Source organism: Rutilus rutilus, assembly GCF_951802725.1.
Source record: "Rutilus rutilus genome assembly, chromosome: 16".
Lineage (NCBI taxonomy): Eukaryota > Metazoa > Chordata > Actinopteri > Cypriniformes > Leuciscidae > Rutilus > Rutilus rutilus.
Window position 1 is genome coordinate 26,382,742 of NC_140224.1, and position 19,525 is coordinate 26,402,266.

Sequence of the window (19,525 nt, forward strand, 5' to 3'; positions counted from 1 at the left end):
ACCAAAAATGTATAGGTCTTACTGTGTTTTGTTGGTTTCTCGTGGTTGCTTCTGGCTGAGATTGTGTGGTAGCCCATTCTGTTGAAGGAAAGCTGATTGGAGAGGGTCTGAAAACACTTCAGGCTAATCAAACTGTAACAGCCTAAGATATGTCTGCAAGTAAGTCTTTGTCTCACGTCAAGTCTAGATATACTGAATTTCCCCAAGGTCGCCCATTTTATCTCACCATTATTTTGAATTATAATGCTGAAAACTGTTGTGTTTTTTACAGTGTATCTATCGATATCAAGCTTTGAAGGTACCTGAGTAGTTTAGGGATACACGAATGCTTCAAATTGATTTTCAAAAAATGGATGAAAAAAAAAAAAAGTGTTTTTTCTTTTTCTTTTCTCCCCAAAACAATATGGCTGTAGTAGCGATAGATATTTTTGTTTGTCTTCTCTTTAGCAAGTCAAGTTGCAGTGTGGTTTGGTAGCTACAGATCTATGCTAGTAAGCAAAATGTTGTTTCGAACACTCATGGAATATCCCAGTTTTGCTGGCCACAAGCTCTACAATTGTAATTGCAGAAGTTATTCTTTAGATAAAGCAGGTGCTGTGAAGATCATTGGGTCAGTTTAATGCATTTCAGCATCATGTTACATTGGCTGGTGCTTGACAGGAGACTTTTGTGTCCAGTGTAATGGGTTTGTTACCATTTTCTGACTGTCATCGGCTCCCTGGTATATCAAGTATATCGTTTTCCCATTCCCCCCCAAGATACACACATAAACACACAACAGTCTTATGAATTGCTGATGGCCATCGGAAAAACACTCGCTTGACTGGAAATATATGGGTAAACTGAAACTGCCTTTCCCATGATTTTTTTTCCGATGTCTTTCATCGTAGTTTGTCACCCTGCACCTCTACTCCACTGCTCAATGTGTTCGTCAGGACTTTGCCGGTACTGCTAGCTGAAATAGCTCTTTCCCCTTGAACAATGTGCAGACTAGCAAGGCCAGTCATGCAGTTCTCAGAAACCTGATCTCCTTTATGCCTCTGTGTGACTGTGCGGGAAGTCAGACTGTAGTCAGTAACTGTTGGTGCTCAGGGACATGCAGGATCACTTGTGTAGGCTGGAAAATTGGTGGAAAGACTAGCACTTGAAACATTACGGGGGTGAGGTGGTCACACTACACTTTGCATATGGATAGACTGTTCATCTTTTGTTGTGTACCAATGTTTCCATTTGGTCAACCTATATTTTGACTAGTATTTAACCATTAGAAGACCTGTACAGCTGAAAATAAATCGCTGTTTATTTTATTTTATATTTATTCAATTTCCTAAAGCTTAAGAAGGTTTAATATGGTCTCCCAGTCTGACCATCTAAAAAAAATGCCCCAAACCTCTCTACCAGCCTGAACTGGCTGGGAGACTAGCTAGGACCAGTAAACCAGCTTAGGCTGGTTTAAGATGGGGTTTTACATAACACATTGACCAGTTTAAGCTGGTATCTGGGGTTTGAACCTAGTTACTAACTGATCGAAGTTAGTCTCATGGTGGTCCATGCTGATCATTGGGTGGTCACTATTATTTAAACAAGAAAATGTCAATGTTGAGTATATATGGGACATGAATTTACATTAAAAAGCTAAATGACTTTGCCTCCTCATTTCAGAGCACCACTGCATGCCACTGACTCAAACGTACATACTTTATAATACATTATGAATTTTCTGTCATTTACTCACCCTTATGTTGTTCCAAACCTGTATGAATTTCTTTCTTCTGCTGAACACAACAGATATTTTGAAGAATTTTGGTAATCAAACAGCCTTTCTCCTTCTATGGATGTCAATGGCTACTGTCAACTGTCTGGTTACCAACATTCTTCAAAATATCTTCTTTAGTTCAACAGAAGAAAGAAACTCATACAGGTTTGGAACAACATAAGGGTGAGTAAATGATGACAGAAGTTTCATTTTAGGGTGAACTATCCCTTTAATCGAACACACCGCAACCAGCTGATCAAGGTCTTTAGGATTACTGGAAGGCTACAGGCAGGTGAGTTTTATCAGTGTTGAAGCTAAACTGCCAGAACAGTGGCTGCATCTGAAATCGCATACTTTTCTACTATATAATAGGCCTATGTAAAAAAAAAAACTGTAGGCTATGTGATAAAAGTAGTATGTCCAAATTCACAGTACTGATAAAAGAGTAGGCAAAAAGCACCCGGATGACCTACTACCTCAGGCGAGATTCTGAAGTGTGCATACGATAAGACACTTTACCATCCCATCAGGCCATGGGAGAGGATTGCCCATCCGTGACCTAGAGTGTGACATAATATCCTGTTGCCCATATTTGTGGGGGCAAAAATAATTTTACATGCTTGAAGTCTGATGTGACTGCACCTTTACTATCACCCACACTGAAACCAAATAAGCAAATTAACGCAAGTAAAAAGTGTTTATTTACATTTGACAGAAGAAGCTTGGCAGACAACAAATAGAAGCTGTGCAGTGTATGTTATGATATATATTACATACAAAAAATATGGTATAGTCAAATTGAGTTTCACATAAAAAGCCCTCCGTAGTCAGTTGTGGAGCTTTTCGGCCTGCAGGGGTCCTGGAGTAGTTCTCCTCCAGACGTGGTGATTGCTTCCTCCTGGAGGAAAAGCAGACCATCAGCCAACGAAATCAACATCAGTCCTGGGACAGCTAAGTATTAGCAACACTATCAATTCTCTGCATCAAACGCACAGATGGAAGGACAGGTGTGCTCGCCACGTTTATGTTCCTCATGCCCCATGGGTTCTGCGATCGCCCTGTGAGCTTGTTTGTCAGTCGTGCTACGACAGTTGTAGTATTCAGAGTACAGAAAAAGTTCAGAAACAGCATCAATACTCCAGTCTTCAGTGTCACATGATCCTTCAGAAATCACTCTAATATGCTGATTTGATGCTCACGAAACATTTCTTTTTATTATCAATGCTGAAAACAGTTGTGCTGCTTAATATTTTCGTCATACATTGTCTTTGATGAATAGAAAGTTTTGAAATTAGTCTTTACTGTTACGTTTGATTAAATGAATGAGTCCTTACTAGGGGTGTAACAATATCGTGGATAGTGACAATATGTATTGTGTATAGTTCAGCCAAAATGAAAATTACTGTGAGAAAAAAAAATCAAGTGTTCAGAGTTTTAGTGTTAGTACTACATTAAACTTAATGTTGAATATAATGTATAATACAATGGGGGAATATTTGTGGGTCATGATAATGCCAAGTGTCTTATATTTAAAATAATGTAGGCCACTTTTTACTGGTAACATATCTAGTCAGTGACAGTGCAAGCATATTCATCTAAAATAATTCTGTATTTTCAGCTTCAGAATCATGAGTATTTTTATTCAGGGGTCACCATTGTCCGGTGCATTGGGTTACCAGCATCAAGTCCAAGCCTATTCATTTACACCCACAATGTAATATCAAATTTACCATTTTAATCAACAGTAAATTTACTCATAAAAATGTAGGCCTACATGTAAATTTAATGTCTTGGAGTATCGCAATAATATCGTATCGTGAGTTCAGTATCATTATAGGCCCTATGTATCGAATCGTGACATGAGGGTCTCATCATTACACCCCTTAATAAAAGTATTAATTTCTCACTCAAACATTTTTTTACTGAGCCCAAAGTTCTAAAATACAGTAGGCTATATACAATAGTGTGTACATTATATATATATTTATTTTATATTATTTTTATCCAATGTTGTTATCGTGTTTGTTTAGTGTTTATCTTTGTTTGATAAAATATGTCTCATCACGTTTAAAAAAATCATTTAATTAGGAGACATTTTGTTAACATACATATTATGAGTCCTTTACTTTAATAGACATATCGTGTTCGATTTCTTGCTAGCTAACAATCTCTTAAATCACCTTCCAAGACTTTGTCTACTCCAAGAAAGAGGGCTTACCTTATGGAAGTCAATGAGGTCAGCTAAGGTGGCGTGACGGTTCTGATCAACGCCTAGGAAGCTGTAATAATCACCCGAGGCGTCAATGAGGAAGTGCTTAAAGCCAAAGGTGGTACGGCAGGACAACGTGTAGCCCCAGATCCGCTCACTCACTCTGACCAAGAAACAGCCTTCTGCGGCATTGGTCAGCAAAGCCTCTGACTCCTGTCGTGATATTATTCCTGCAGGGGTTAGAGATGGGTGACAGTGAGAAAGACAGATGGAGAGCCAGAGACTGGAGGAGGCAGAGTGACAGACAGGAGGCAGATATGGAGAGATATTGAGTGAGAGTGCAGCTGGAAGTGCAGGTGTTGTGCTCTGATCTTGGAGTGACGCTGGCAGCGTTCTCGTGTTTCCTGGTCGAATAACGTCACTCAGATGGTCGTTAATCTTATCATTGTCCAATCAGAGGCCACACTGTGGCTCCACTCATGCTGTCACAAGCTTTGTATTATTGAGTCTTTCTGTCTGCCTATTTCCTCCTCTCTCTGTCTCTTTCATTATTATTTTCTCGATTTAATCAATGTTTAGTTCAGTGCAACCACTGAACTACTGCTCGTTCCCACTAAACTGTGACTGAACTGTGAGTCCATTTCTAAAAGACTCCTGTCAACATTGTGGAGTGCAGCGTCAGCGTTACCCTAGCGCCGGTCAAGCGTTGTAATGTGCCACTTAAAGTTCAAACAATTTCAACTCTAACTTCAAATGACCCCGTTTGCCACTGACCTTTTGAAGTGCAGTCAATGGTCAACAGACAGTTCTCACAATGTGTCTATTTTCGCAAGCTTTTGCTAGCTTTGCACGTTCGCTTGTAATTTCTTATAGGCCTACATGATTTTGTGTCTTTTTTTTCCCTCTATCTATCCATTACTGTTCAAAAGTTAGTAAGTTGGTAAGGTTTTATAATATTTTTGAAAGAGTTCTCTTATGCTCACCAAGGCTGCATTTTTTTAAAATAAAAAAATACAGTAGGCTAATATTGTGAAATATTATTACAATAGAACGTAACTCTTTATACTATAATGTAATTTATTCCTGTGATGGCAAAGCTGGAATTTCAGCTGTTGTTACTCCATTCTTCAGTGTCACAGGATCCTTCAGAAATCCTTCTAATATGCTGATTTTCTACTCAACAAAAACATTTTTGCAGGGGAAAATGTTTATCATGGCCACGAATTAAAGGGATAGTTCACTTTGAAATTAATTTTTGATATGTTTTAGCTTACCTCAAGGGCATCCAAGATGTAGGTGTCTTTGTTTCCGCAGTAGTTTCAATTTTGATATTTTTAGGTCAAACCGTTCTTGTCTGTCAGTCATATAATGCAGGTCGATGGTCACTGTCTCAAAACACAAGCACAGAGTCCAAATTAAAACAATTCCCCATCGTCCAAATTAAACAATTCCCCATCGTAAGTACACATTGATGGCCTAAGACACGAAACGAGCGGTTTGTGTGAGAAAACGAACAGTAGTTATATCGTTGGCTACGGTTTCGTTCCAATGAACTGCAGTAGCCAAGGCGACATCTATTTATATATCTATACCCGCCCGCGCCGTCAGATCATTTGGACGTGTGCTGTGTTCAAGAGATAACAACGATATAAATACTGTTCGTTTTCTCACACAAACCGCTCGTTTCGTGTCTTAGGCCATCAATGTGTACTTACGATGGGGAATTGTTTAATTTGGACGATGGGGAATTGTTTTAATTTGGACTCTGTGCTTGTGTTTTGAGACAGTGACCATCGACCTGCATTATATGACTGACAGACAAGAACGGTTTGACCTAAAAATATCAAAATTGAAACTACTGCGGAAAAAAAGACACCTACATCTTGGATGCCCTTGAGGTAAGCTAAAACATACCAAAATTTTATTTCAAAGTGAACTATCCCTTTAACAATTAGCTCCCACAACTTTCTAATATGTCAGCACGCTTTACTAATTCGTCCCCTCGTTTTAAGTAAATTGTGCGCACTGTATAATCATTTCTTCCCTCCTTTTACCAAATCACGAGCACGTTGTAATAATTCGTTCCCTTTGTTTAAGTTCAATCAAAATGAGGGAACTAATTAGTTCAACGTTTACTAAAACGAGGGAATGCGAAGTCGTGAGAACGAATTCTAGTTTACCGTCTCGTGAAATCGCTCTTCCTTTACATGTTGTGTGGAGGTCAAAGTGCTGGATGATTCTTGTGCTGAAGCCCTGACGGAAGATGTGAAAGGTCCTTAAGAGCGTTTTAGCTGTCTTTACCGTGGAACCAGGGGGCGATGGTGTTGCTGCTTCGCTCATAACCCGCTCGTCTCGGTCTCTGCTCCTCTTTAAACCAGCGAATGATGGATTCTCGAGAGTTTGGCCTAGGTGGACGAATCCAAACTGGGCTGAAAGGCATTGGAAAACAGTTTTGTGATGTGTGGTTAGCCTTCAAGTGTTTCATTGTTCGTAATTGACTGTTCACTTAACAGACTAGAGTACGAGAGTGTGTTTAGTCTGGAATGCAAGTTACGCTACTCAACTTAATTTTTTTTAAATAATATCACACTCAACACAAATGCATAAGGTATGGTTGGGATCAGTTATCATTGATTTGATTATTGATTTTACCATTCAGTGAGTGACTGTGTGACTGGATTGCTGTAACGACGGTGTTGTCGGCGCCTGTAATGGCCTGAAGTGAGTTGGCCAGTACTTGTTACAGGTGAATGGCTGGCCTCAGCTGGAGGGGTCGGATGTTCAATGGCCGCGCCGTGCCGTCGGTTGTGACCCGATCCGTTCGGGTGCGTCTTATGGAACAGGCCGCTGAGTCCAGCCACCAGGCCCTTCTCGATAGCCCGCAGAGACTGGCGCTTGTATTCATCTCTAGCCCATCGTGCCTTGCACTTCATCTCCTCATCCGCCGCCTTGGAGCGTCGTACTGTGGGAATTGGAGAGAAATTTGAATAGAAATAAGCTACTTTATATTAGAGCAGACAAAGTTCCCATTCCGTTTGTTCTCTCACATTGTTCCTGCCATTCTTTGTCATCTCTCTCACTCCTCTTTTCCTCCTGCTTCAGAGAGATGTACAGCTCCTTTGCTCTCCTCTCCTCAGTTTGGCGGATTTCTTCCTCGCCTCGCTGTCTCTCTTCCTCCTCATATTTCTGTGAGAAAAGGAGAAAGAATCAGCCTTTGCTAACACAAAGGCACAGAAGTTTCGCCGCAGCTTGCTTTAGTTTTTGCATTTTCGGTGCCATTAAGCTGGGAATATAAATGATTATTTCGGTGGACAATGTCATTAACCCAAACATCAGTGCTTTCAACTCTATTATAGATCAGGCGTACAAATGTTGGCCTTGTGTCTCAGAGATCACTATCTAGATTCAGAGAGGTTGCCAACTTTTAAATAATTCATTCTCAGAGCATGGAACACATAGCAATTAAGCCTAATTAACCTCAGTCTCTATTGGAAGGCCATTATTAAAGGCCTGGTTGAAGAATAAATGCAAGGACCCTTAACAATTGGATCTTTTGTCACAACTGAGCCGTCGAGATCAAGATTTTTATGCTCTTTTGCGGGGGTTGTAAATGTATTATAAAGTATGTAAGTATGAGTCAGTGGCGTGCTGTGGTGTTCTTAAATGAGGCGGCAAGAAATGTAACTAAAAGTAAATTCATGTCTTAGTTATACTCCATGTCGACATTATTTACAGTGTAAAAAAAAAAAAATATATATATATTGTATTTTTACATTAACAATGTAATTAATGTTCTGTTTATTAAAACCATAAATCTCATTAGGTTAGTGTTTTAAGCATTTTCATATTTATTCCAAACTAAGAACTAAGAACGCAATGCAACGAATTTAGTTTATTTGTGAACTGATGTTCAGCTGTTATTTTCATTCAGGGGAGGCAGGAGAGACGCGGGTTTCGCTGTGGGACAGTGTGACTTTAGATGATTCATACACTTTAATGTCTTATTTTCTAATATTTGTGTTGTTTTATTTTTGTATTGTGAATTGTTTTTTCATCCAGATGTTTTGAGGAGGCACTGCCTCCCTTGTTTCCTCGGAGGAAACGCCTCTGGTGTGAGTGTGTGTTTGTTTTTTTGTCTTTAAAACCCGAGGACACGAGGCATAAAGCTTTATTCAATGGGTTGTTTAGAACTGTGTCCCCCTTTCAAAAGTTGCATAAAATATTCTGTGGTTTTGTCATATCTATTCAAAGGAACATGTTCCAGCCAAACCCACCTTCAGTTCCTCTCTAATGCGATCTTCCTCTTCTTCCTGCTTGGCTGCCTTTCTGTCATCTGTCTCCTCCTTCCATTTTTCCGCCACGAAGCGAGCCTTCTCCTTTGCCATGGCATCTCGAAACTTCTTTTCAATCTCTGCCTCCTTCACATGCCTCAGGAAATTCAGCAGAGCTTGAGTGATGCACTTTCTATCCCCCTGTACTTCTATCATTATCACCACCCCCCACTCTCAATTTTTAGATGAATCACATCTGTCAATCTTCACCCACCCTCAGTGTCCCACTGCACCCGTCCCTTGACCCTGTCCCATGGTTTTCTCACCGGAGTTCCTGTGCCTCTCGCTGGGCCTGCTTCCTGGCTCTCTCCTCCATCAGCTCTTCCACGATGTCTTCAAAGGGCTTGTCCCCCGGGGCCTCCCCCATAACCCATACCCATACCTCTCCATCTAATCCCAGAAGCCACTGAATGCCTCTGCGGTCGCCTGGGAAAAGACACCACACGGCAAACAGTGAAATGATAGCTTGAGGAAACACACTTTCCAGACCCATCAGACCGAATTCAGATAAGATAAAGACAAAATAACACAGACGGCGCGACAAAGCTGGAAGAGATTATCCTACTGGGATCCTTTGTATGCTGCGGGGAACATGACAACTGAACAAGATAATGGAGGAACTTTTGAAAACAAGCGGACATTAGCTGTCAGTGCACAGACACAATCTTTGGTGTCTTTTGATGCAATGCACTTGCTGCATGATGTAATCCTAATCCAGCTCATTTGCACCACTTCCTTAAAGTTGATTTTTTGATCTTGATCTAAAGTACTTTCTCCAATCCCCTTTAATATGTAGAGATATAAGCAAGCCATTTGTAGACTGATTTCCCCAAAAGGTGACAATAGCTTGATTTTTTTTTTCTCTGAAAAAAAGGATGCATTAAACTGGCCACAAGAGACAATAAATGCAATCAATATTTAGAAATCAATTATTATATTTCACAATATTACTGTATTTTTTATAGAATAAATCCAGCCTTGGTGAGCATAAATATTAACCATGTGAAAGCATTTAACGTAACCGACATAACATTGCGGGGGGGATTATTCATATCTGAATCTAGCATTGAATGATATTTTAAATGGAATTATTTCCGAATTTTGCATTACAAATGATCAAAATACCAAATAGCCTAGTTCAAGAGCTTTTTTCAGAACAAATTTTCTTTTCTATTATTTGGTTTGAAAAGTATACTTGTGTTATCTTTCCCTAATTAATGCCACTAGGTTTGATAATTTATGTAGGCTAATCATTAGATGCAAAGACATACATCATACATTTTTAGATGTGGCTTAAATGTCAAAATACTTAACCACTGTTTATTAAAAAACATGTAGACATGATCAAATAAAGGTACAAATTCTCACTCTCACACGCTGGACTCACTCTTCTTGTTTAGAGCTTGGCTGGTGTCTCTTCCCTCCCTCTTGTTCCAGCGCAGGACCTGCTCCTCCCGAATCTTATAGAAGAGGATCTGCTTCTGCTCTTCGTTGAGTTCAGCCAACAGGTCAGGCTCTATATACATATCCTGAAGAATCTGCTGCATCATCCTGACGGATTGCCAAGTATATGTCCTTCTCGGAATCGTCTGACCTTTGTTTCTAGTCACTGCAGACTGTAAGTCCAAGTGTCTGTCTGTCTCTCAGGATCAGTCTTCCATGGCTGAGGAAGGCCTAGGGTTTGTACAGTGTAATGCACAGCTGATCTAAGTCTCTTTCTGAGTGCGGCATTACTACTGTAAGACTTTCTTTCCTTTTACTCTCCTTTTTATATACCTCTCTGTTCGACAACTGTTGATCACAAATGCATCCCTTCCTTTAATCTTGACCCGAGTATGGTCTCTGTCTCTCCACTACTCTCATCCTGCAATGGTGTTTTGTTCTTGCGTTTAGATCCTTTACATTTACATTTACATTTATTCATTTAGCTGACGCTTTTATCCAAAGCGACTTACAATTGCTATATATGTCAGAGGTCGCACGCCTCTGGAGCAACTAGGGGTTAAGTGTCTTGCTCAGGGACACATTGGTGTCTCACAGTGGATTCGAACCCGGGTCTCTCACACCAAAGGCATGTGTCTTATCCATTGCGCCACACCACCCCATATTTTATGGGGTTTAATTTCACCCTCTCCGCCCTCTATCTGTCTCCTGCTGTGATCCTACATGCCAGGTGTGTCTGACACTACTACCTGTGTGTGACAGTTCTACATGTTTTTTTTCAGTTCATTTTCAGGGTAAGATATATCTTCTGATGTGATTTTAGATTAATTGCCTCATTCAAAAATAGTTTTCTCTTAGGCTACACCTCTGCTACAATAATTACTTCAAATGTCAGATTGATATCAGCTATTTGCAAGCAATTACTCAGCAAGGTTAAATTCTGAAACAGACATTCTATTACGAGAGAAACATTTGTAATTATGATTGCAACACGAAAATTTGAGATTAATTGGTATACACAGTAGTATTTATGTGCTTGTGTGGCATGTTATCTGACCTGTCCCTTTCTTCCTTCCTTTTCATGGTGTAATCTTACATCTGCGACTCATATTGCAATAACCCTGCACTAGCAGATGGTGTTGACCCACCCACGCCCCCTCTTTTCACCCTGGACATTAGTTAGTCCTTGAGAAGACAATAATGTTCTGACTTGTCTTAAAGGGACGTTGGTTCAACAAGAACAATTTGCATGGCCTCGGTTTTCAGTTTTATTGGTTACATTTATCTGTTCACATGCTGTTTAAATGCCATCCGTCTAATTGGCACCTTTATTACTTTTGTGCCCGATAAATACTGCTCTGATTGCATCTGAATATTATGTCAATTATTTTGTTTAAAGTGATATCGCCCACATCGAGAACAGAAATCAAGTAGGTGGATCTTGGATCCTTATGGGATAGGGTGGACCTTTATTCTGTACCTCTATCAAATTATTATTTTTAATTAAATTAATGGGTTTTTAAACAACCTCTTAGGGGCTGTTTTACGACACCATTTTCAACTTAAAGCGGAAGACTTTTTATGTGTTTTGGCCAGGCTTTAGAAAACTGTTTTCAAAGTGCAAGTTTTTGAAAACGGTCTCCACGTAAACGACAAAAAATGCGAATCTGTGAAACCGATGACGTCAGGCACATGAGTATTACATGTTCAATATCGCCCTTTAATGGCCTGGCAGCAGAAAACAGAGTTTTTAGTCGTTTACACGGATCCGTGCGAATGGGGATCGTTTTGACAATAGTGTCGTCTCAACGCGGAAAACTCAAAGAAAAACCCTCTCAGTTTTTTCAGCATATCGTTGTCGTGTAAACGTACCCTAAGACAGGGGTGTCCAGTCCTGCTCCTGGAGGGCCACTGTTCAGCAGAGTTAAGCTCCAACCCCAATTAAACACACCTGAACCAGCTAATCAAGGTATTACTATAGGCATTCTAAAAACTTCCAGGCAGGTGTGTTGAGGCAAGTTGGAGTTAACCCTCTATGACATGAAATTTTATTTTGTCTGTAAAAAAATATTTCACCGCATTTTTGGGAGTTTGGGGGCTCTGATAATATATCCATCATAAAATGACCCTCCGCAAGCTCACTGTCCTCACTGTCAGAGGGAATGACCCTAACTGCTCGATCATTTTCCTTCCACTCATAACATTTTCTTGTGTCCATTTCCTGAAAGTATCAGTAGATAGTAAAAACATTGACTACTGGTGCATTCAAGTCAGAAAGAATGTTACAAGTTGAACGCACATGAACGCCACCACAAAGTCATAATTATGAGTGGGATAAATGTATTTCTGAATGCAGACAGTACAATGTAGTTTGTATGCGTTTTGTGTACTGCTAATGAAGAAGAGAGATACATTTATGAGCTGATAGGCTTGAGTGACCAAACTACATTTCCCATCATTCTCTGTGGCAGCATAATACAAACATTAAAGGTATAGCGGAGGATTTTGCCCGAATTTTAGAAAAGAACCGCCCTTTTCAATTTTTGAAAAAAAAGCACATGCGCAACACTCTACCTGCTCCCGAGAGGGAACGCCTTTTAAATGTGTGCACGAGAGAGCATGCACGAGCTAATCATAGCTTACATTAACTTTTACTAGCAGTGATTTTAAATGGATTTCTCCAAATAGCATGCCAAACTTTACCTGTCAAGTAGAAACTTTGCGACTGAGGCATCAGTGGGAAGCCCAACCTGTGTTTTGAGCGCACGCCATCGTGTGAATCGTGTGCACGAGCACGTACGACGGCCTTACGTAAACATATCACCAGAATGATTGACACTTAGGAGGACCAATAGCCTTGATGATCCACCCGGAAAAAGAAAATCCTCCGCTATACCTTTAACTAGACACATAATGCACATTCTTTAAGCTTTTTTTAAAGTTATTTCAATTTAAACATGTTAAAAAGTGATATTTATATTACCAGTCGGTGGCATTGTGTCCCATGTGGCTTTGCTTTCTGAAAGGACTGCTCCAACCCCAAACAAAAGGGGTGGTGAGAGGTCCAAAAAGGTAGTTTGTTGCTTGAGGGCAACACCATGCCATTGAGGGTTCTGCAGGACAGTGGCCCTCAAGGACCGATTTTGGACACCCCTAGTTTGTAGTTTAAGACAAACCTATTAACTAGAATGAATTGAATCTAAATGCGCTACATACGAGAATGCGCTCCATCACCCTGTTTTTATGTGCATTTTGAAGTATCGCATCAGAAACGAGTGATGGAAATGGCAAAAACAAAAAGCTTGAGGTGGTTTTTGACTTGTGCGAAAAAGAGTTCATGCGAATGATGGGAGATGAAAACGTATTTGCCGAATAAATTCTGACGTAGCGAACATTAAACCCACATGACTAATCGGCTGTTTACGCTGATGTTGTCTTATTTACTGTTGGTTACCAATACCACTGTTATCCTCTCAAATAACTTGATGGAAAAGCACCTAATTGTTTTTGTTTTTTTTACTTAAAAAATATTTGCTTCATGTTTGGATGGAAGGACGGAGGCTGAGTCCAAAATCACACTCTTTTTTTGTACTTGAGTTTTTGATGACCATTGCCTACTCTTTTATAAGTACTGTGAATTTAAACATACTACTCTTATCACAAAGTATGCGATTTCAGATGCAGCCAGGGTACCCAGGAGCAGGGTACCCATCTCGGCAGTAAGGGTTTGACATTAACTTGACATTAAAAACACTCTCAAGAGTCAAGCGCAGTTGCAAAATAAAATGATGATATATATTTGTAAAAACACTAATTAAAAATGATATATAGAAAACATATTTTTGCAGGTTTGTTTTATTTCTACAACATTATAGGCTACCAACCTAATCTCATGAGGAAAAGGTAACAATGTTACGAGGCGGCAATTTTGTATGAATTCGTATGTTAATCACACAAAAAGAGTAGTTTCAACTGACATTTATTTGCTTGAACAGATAAGAAGAGCTTTGCCAACACTGGTTCTGCGTAATTGTCTTTCTGACGTCAGTATTTTCATCTCCGTGCCTCTCTTCACCTCTCGTCCCCTGCCGCCCTTTGGACCTGATTTCTACAAGGGGCTTTTCATGTTCTGCATAAAACCCCCATGACCTCATAATTACTCTTCTCTCTCCTGACTATTATTCTAGTGTCACTTATTCATCCTAGTCACTATTAGCCAAAGGGAACAGGGAACGAGAGCAAGAGAAACAGAATAAAGAATGAGAAGAGGAATAGAGAAAGAGAATGAACATAAATGTGAGAGTAGAAGTAAATTAATGCATTTGGCAGTTAAACTGAAACGTTTAACATTCAGAATTATTGAAGCGATAATATTTTCACATCTACTGAAACCTGTCAAAGAGACTCCTGCGTTCATAGCAGAACTCTAACACAAATGCTAATTGCGCCATTGATGTAATAATCATGTCTAACAGTGAGACTCGTTATCAAATGCTATTAATCAAAAACAAAACCCTGTCATGCCTGTCCAAAGCTCAGTGTTTACGCAGCTAATTCGTGGTGGGCGAATTTGGGCAAAAGATCGAGACTAATTGTGTCATTTAGCCTTTCGCAATATGCAGCCAGCACTCTGCGTATATTTACTTTCCTTTCAAACCCACCGCGGCTTTCCACTCATCCCCATAGACTTGCGACCTGAGAGGGCCTCGCTTCCATTATGCGGTAAGCAGTGGCTTTTAAAAATTCTACTGCAGTACATAACATTATCAAAGATGTGCCCTGGATGTTCATGTCAGAGCTGCTAAATAAAACAGGGGCACTTTTCATCTTCATCTGATGATCTGTCAAGCCAAAATGGCCCTTATAGACCGTAGAGGACTGGGAGGAGCGAGGCCAATAAATAACGATTATTTACTCCATCTGATCACTGCGCATCTCACATCCAAATTGATACTTGGTATGTGTTTATTAATGCGGCGCAGTCACATACGCTGCACTTGTTTGATCTTTGCTGTCATAGTGTGTTTGAATGCAGGCTAGAGCATAAAAAATACTAGTCACTTGTTATAAAATGAAAGATGGAGCGGAGGAGATATGAATTGACAGCTGTCTACTACCGCTAGAAACTATGGGACTGTGGGTTACTGTGTCCAGTAGTCAGGGCCGGCGCTAGCTATAGGCAGAGCAGGCGATTGCCTAGGGCCTCGGGCTTTGAGGAGGGGCCTCCATAACCGTACACTGTAAAAAATTTGTAACACTCCCAAATCAAAATTTTCAATTGACCCATAACATCTACATTTTTCAATTGGCCCAAGTGAAATTCTGTAAATTCAAAAATTAAATGTACAGATTTTCACTTGGGCCAATTGAAAAATTTAGATGTTATCGGTCAATTGAAATTTTTGATTTGGGAGTGTTACAAATTTTTTACAGTGTAACATCCCCTATATATATAGTCCACCAGTCAAGACGGGCAGAAATACTAGCCTCATTGTTCATTGGATATTCTTGAATTGTCACGTTTTTTTCTGCTCAGTAGCGATCCTGTCTTTCTCTTCCACTTGATTTGTGTATAGCATATTTAAGGTAACAATGCAAATACATAATATCATATTACTGATATTAGGCCTAATAATATGACAATATCTGCAGTCAATATTGATTAAATGGGAGGGAAAAATCCTGCCCATACCGCAGCTATGAAAAAAATGATAAAAGCACTTATGTTCATTTACTGAAGTGGTATTCTGGAACTGTGAATAAATTGAATAAAACAGCAAAATAACAATAACAACAACAACATCTTCATTAAACAAAAAAGAGATTACCTTAGATAAAGTTTGATTAATATGTACATACAGTACCGGTAAAAAGTCTGGACCCATTACTATTTTTAATGTTTTTGAAAGAAGTTTCTTATTATGGTCTACAAGCCTGCATTTATTTGATCAAAGATACAGAAAAAAACAGGAATATTCAGCAAAGATGTGTTAAATATATAAAAAGTGATAGTGAAGACTTTTTTAAAACAACTTTTTAATAATCAAAAAATCCTGAAAAATAGTTGCCTATCACAGGTTATAAAATAAATATTAAGCACCATTTCTAACATTTGATAATAAATCAGAATATTATAAAGTTTTCTGAAGGATCACGTGACACTAAATTCAGCTTTGCATCACAGAAATATATTTTAAAGTATAGTAAAATAAAAAAACATTATTTTAAGTTAATAATATTTCACTATATTATTTTTCTGTATTTTTGATCAAATAAATCCAGGCTTGATGATCATAAGAAACTTCTTTCAAAAACATTAAAAATAGTAATGTTTCTAAACTAATGTACTGTGTAAGTAAAAATATACTAAATTTAAAATTAAATGTTGTATAAATAAAAAGGTTAGGAATCATATTTGTTTCAAGTGTTTTTTATTGGGGGTGGGGGGCCGCCAACATGAATTTTGCCTAGGGCCTCCTAATGTCTAGAACTGGCCCTGCCAGTAGTGTCCACTAGAGGCCGCTGTTTTTCAGTGCAACCACAGTGAGGTGCTGTAACACATCCTTAGTAGTAAGTCTGTGCCCTTGCCTTCCTCTCAAAACATAATTACTGCAGCCAGAATTGGTCCAACCGGCCCGAGCCCCATCCGGTAGACTCTTCCTGTGAGTGCTAATGAGAACAGCTCAGATGGCGCAGGAAATGAAAGTGGATGAAAATGAGAGACAATAGTGACACAGACTGGTTGACATGGCATGTCAATTTGACCTGGGGATGAAACAGACAGAGAGAAGACAGGGAGGTAATAATCTACACATACGCAGCAGTCACACTGTGCTTGGCTTGATGCCTCTAATTCCGTATTCAGATCTCATTTACTCTGCAAAGGTCACACATACGTCCTTTTCTACATAATATGATGGAGGCAGCAGCCTAAGTGTCTGAAACTAAACCTTCTTTTCACAGTGTGTGAATCAGTTTTTTGGCGTCGCAGAAGAACCCTGCTGCTTTTCTCCTCGCTACCTCAAAGGACACGTCCCCTTTCGCCTCCTGCAGGTCATTCTCCAGAGGAAGCCTCTGTCAGAGTCTGTCATCGGCGGCGCCAGCTGTGCCTTAGTGGAACCAGCATATAGATAGGCATTTTTATTTGCGGCTTGTCAAGCTATCTTTGGGGAAAGATGAAAAAAGTAGCAATTTAACAATTTTTTTTGTTAGTTATTGTTTAAAAATGTGATAAAAATAATGTAATTGATCTGTGTGATCTGTGTAAAACATTGGACAGAATTGTTAATTGCTGTAGATGTTCAGTGATATTAAAGGAACACGTCGAGCTTTTGGGACTAACAAGGTCACATGAGACACAGCCATCTTCTAACGTATACATACTGGGAACTATTTTCTCAGAGGGCGAAGCACTGCTACTTGGGCGGAGTGATTTGCTCGCAGCACTTGAGAAGCCCAGTGGTGAGGAGCAGAGAGTTCGCTCAGAGTTGGAGTAAATCACTCCGCAGAAGTAGCAGTCTGAGAATATAGTTCCCAGTATGTATACAGTTAGAAGATGGCTGTGTCTCATGTGACCTTGTTATCTGTACACACTATACAAATCACAACATGTAAATAGGAAAATGTTGCCGTTATTTTGTCACTTATTGGGAGCAGTATGCTAGCTGGAGCTGTTTACCTCCAGTCTTTGTGCTAAGCTAGGCTAGCAGTGGGAGTTACGGTACGCACAGAGATGAAAAGGGTATGTATGGACTTATCTAACTTTGGGGGATACGGTGAATAAGCTAAAGTCCCAAAAAGTCGGCGTGATCCTAATATATTGACTTTCTAAAGCCTATTTTAGTAATGTCTATTTAAAGCTTAACTCTTTGGCCAATTTCTTTGAGTTGCCTTGAATTTCTCTGCAATTATTGGGATATGCAATTAATTCGATTAACTAATCTCCATATGATCTCATTAATTAAATTAAAACTTTTAATCGATTGACAGCGCCAGAAAAAAACATCCCTTGTGCTGTCAACACAAATTTAACAGGAGATGCTTTCATCCTGACCAAAGCAGCCAGACAAAGAAGCAGAAAAACAGTCAAAGAGATCAACTGTGACACTGAGAAATGTTTTTATGTGACTGCTGGGAAGTTTGTGAGAGTGCCCTTCATGTTTATGGTGTGAGATGTATTTTATTATTTATTGATTTGCCCGATTTTGATTGTGACCCATGAGATGGAGGTAGAGAAGACAGTTCTTTAGCATCCCTTTGTCTCAGTAGTCAAGGTCATACACATATGCTCACTTATTTCTCTATGGATTTTGCTTGTGTGGCATTGATTATGATTGTATGTTGAGAATAGAGTTTAGCTGTGTCTGAATTCCCTTACCTTCAGAGTATGATTTGAATTCAATGATGACCAATTTCAAGACCATTGATGGAGTGTGTTCTATATAGGAATGCAGGTGAGTTAAATAGATTCACAAACATCGGCTACTACATCAACCATGTTCATATTGTAATTTGACTTCTATCTTTAACCTATGATGAATTAACTGCGAAACAACAATCTTTTTTTTTTTTGCATAATTATTTAACAATGTTCAAGAACTCTAAAAGGTGCATTGTATTGACAGATCTGTTGACAGAAATGCAATATCATATACATAACTATGTTTTCAGTGGTGTATAAAGAGCTTACATAATGAACCGTTATGTTTTTATTACCTTAGAATGAGGCATTTCTATGGAGAGAGAATTGTGTCTTTATTACATGCGAGAAAATAAATGATCTGAGAGAAAAAAAAAAAGTTTGAGAGAAAAGGTTTTCATACCAATAGCAAAAAATAATAATATTTGAGACAAAAAAAAGTTTTGAGAGAAAGTATTTTCTCATAGAACATAAAAAAATTATTTCTGAGAAAAAAAAATCTCTCTCAAAATATTTTGAAAAAAACTCTCAAATATATATTTTTTGCTATCAGTGTGAAAACATTTTCTCTAAAAAAAAAAAGTGTTTCTCTCGAAACGCTTTTCTTTGCTCTCGATGCAATTTCTTGCTCTCGTGTCAGGATTTTGCTTTCACTGTGAGAATTGTGTCATGGGCGGGGCCACGTTCCTATTGGCCAGTCGGGTGAGCATCGTCTTGTCTTGGGAGTCGAACTGAATCATTACACCATTGTTCGGTTCACCGGCATAGATGCCGCCTCTGCCTTAGTTGAGCACAGACACTCCAAATATTATTATTTTTTGCTATTGGTATGAAAACTTTTTCTCTCAAATATTTTTTTTTCTCTCATGAAATGCTTTTTTGCTATCAGTGTGATAACTTTTTCTCTCAAACTTTTTTTTTTCTCTCAGATCATTTATTTTCTCGCATGTAATAAAGACACAATTCTCTCTCCATACATTTCTATCTACATACACCGCGGGTCCCCTTACATTGAAATAGCCATTTTGCGCCGACATGTACAGTAGCCCTAAACGGAAAAACGCATTTCATCACTATGTTGTTCAAAGAAGCTAGCTAAAGTCAGCGAATAAAACACTGACACAATGATGAACAAGTAACAATAATATTAGCAATAACATATCGTTTTACTGAATTAAGTAAACATAATTTCTTCATTTATCTTTGTAAAGAAACCTCATTGCTTAAAGGGATACTCCACTTTTTTCGGAAATATGCTCATTTTACATCTCCCCCAGAGTTAAACAGTTGAGTTTTACCGTTTTAGAATCCATTCAGCCGAACTCCGGGTCTGACGGTACCACTTTTAGCATAGCTTAGCACAGATC

General features: G+C 39.0%; 1 protein-coding gene across 1 annotated transcript; it reads right to left on the reverse strand.

Moving 5' to 3' along the window:
- Positions 1-2,545: 2,545 nt before the first annotated feature.
- sh2d4bb (SH2 domain containing 4Bb) lies at positions 2,546-9,846 on the reverse strand (the record flags this gene model as incomplete). The annotated part of the gene is made up of 8 exons (XM_084435241.1): positions 2,546-2,654; positions 3,975-4,195; positions 6,267-6,394; positions 6,618-6,927; positions 7,013-7,151; positions 8,240-8,393; positions 8,563-8,722; positions 9,684-9,846. 8 exons carry the CDS (start codon positions 9,844-9,846, stop codon positions 2,562-2,564), a joined length of 1,368 nt encoding a protein of 455 aa, XP_084291367.1. The 3' UTR covers positions 2,546-2,561.
- Between the last annotated feature and the right edge of the window lie 9,679 nt (positions 9,847-19,525).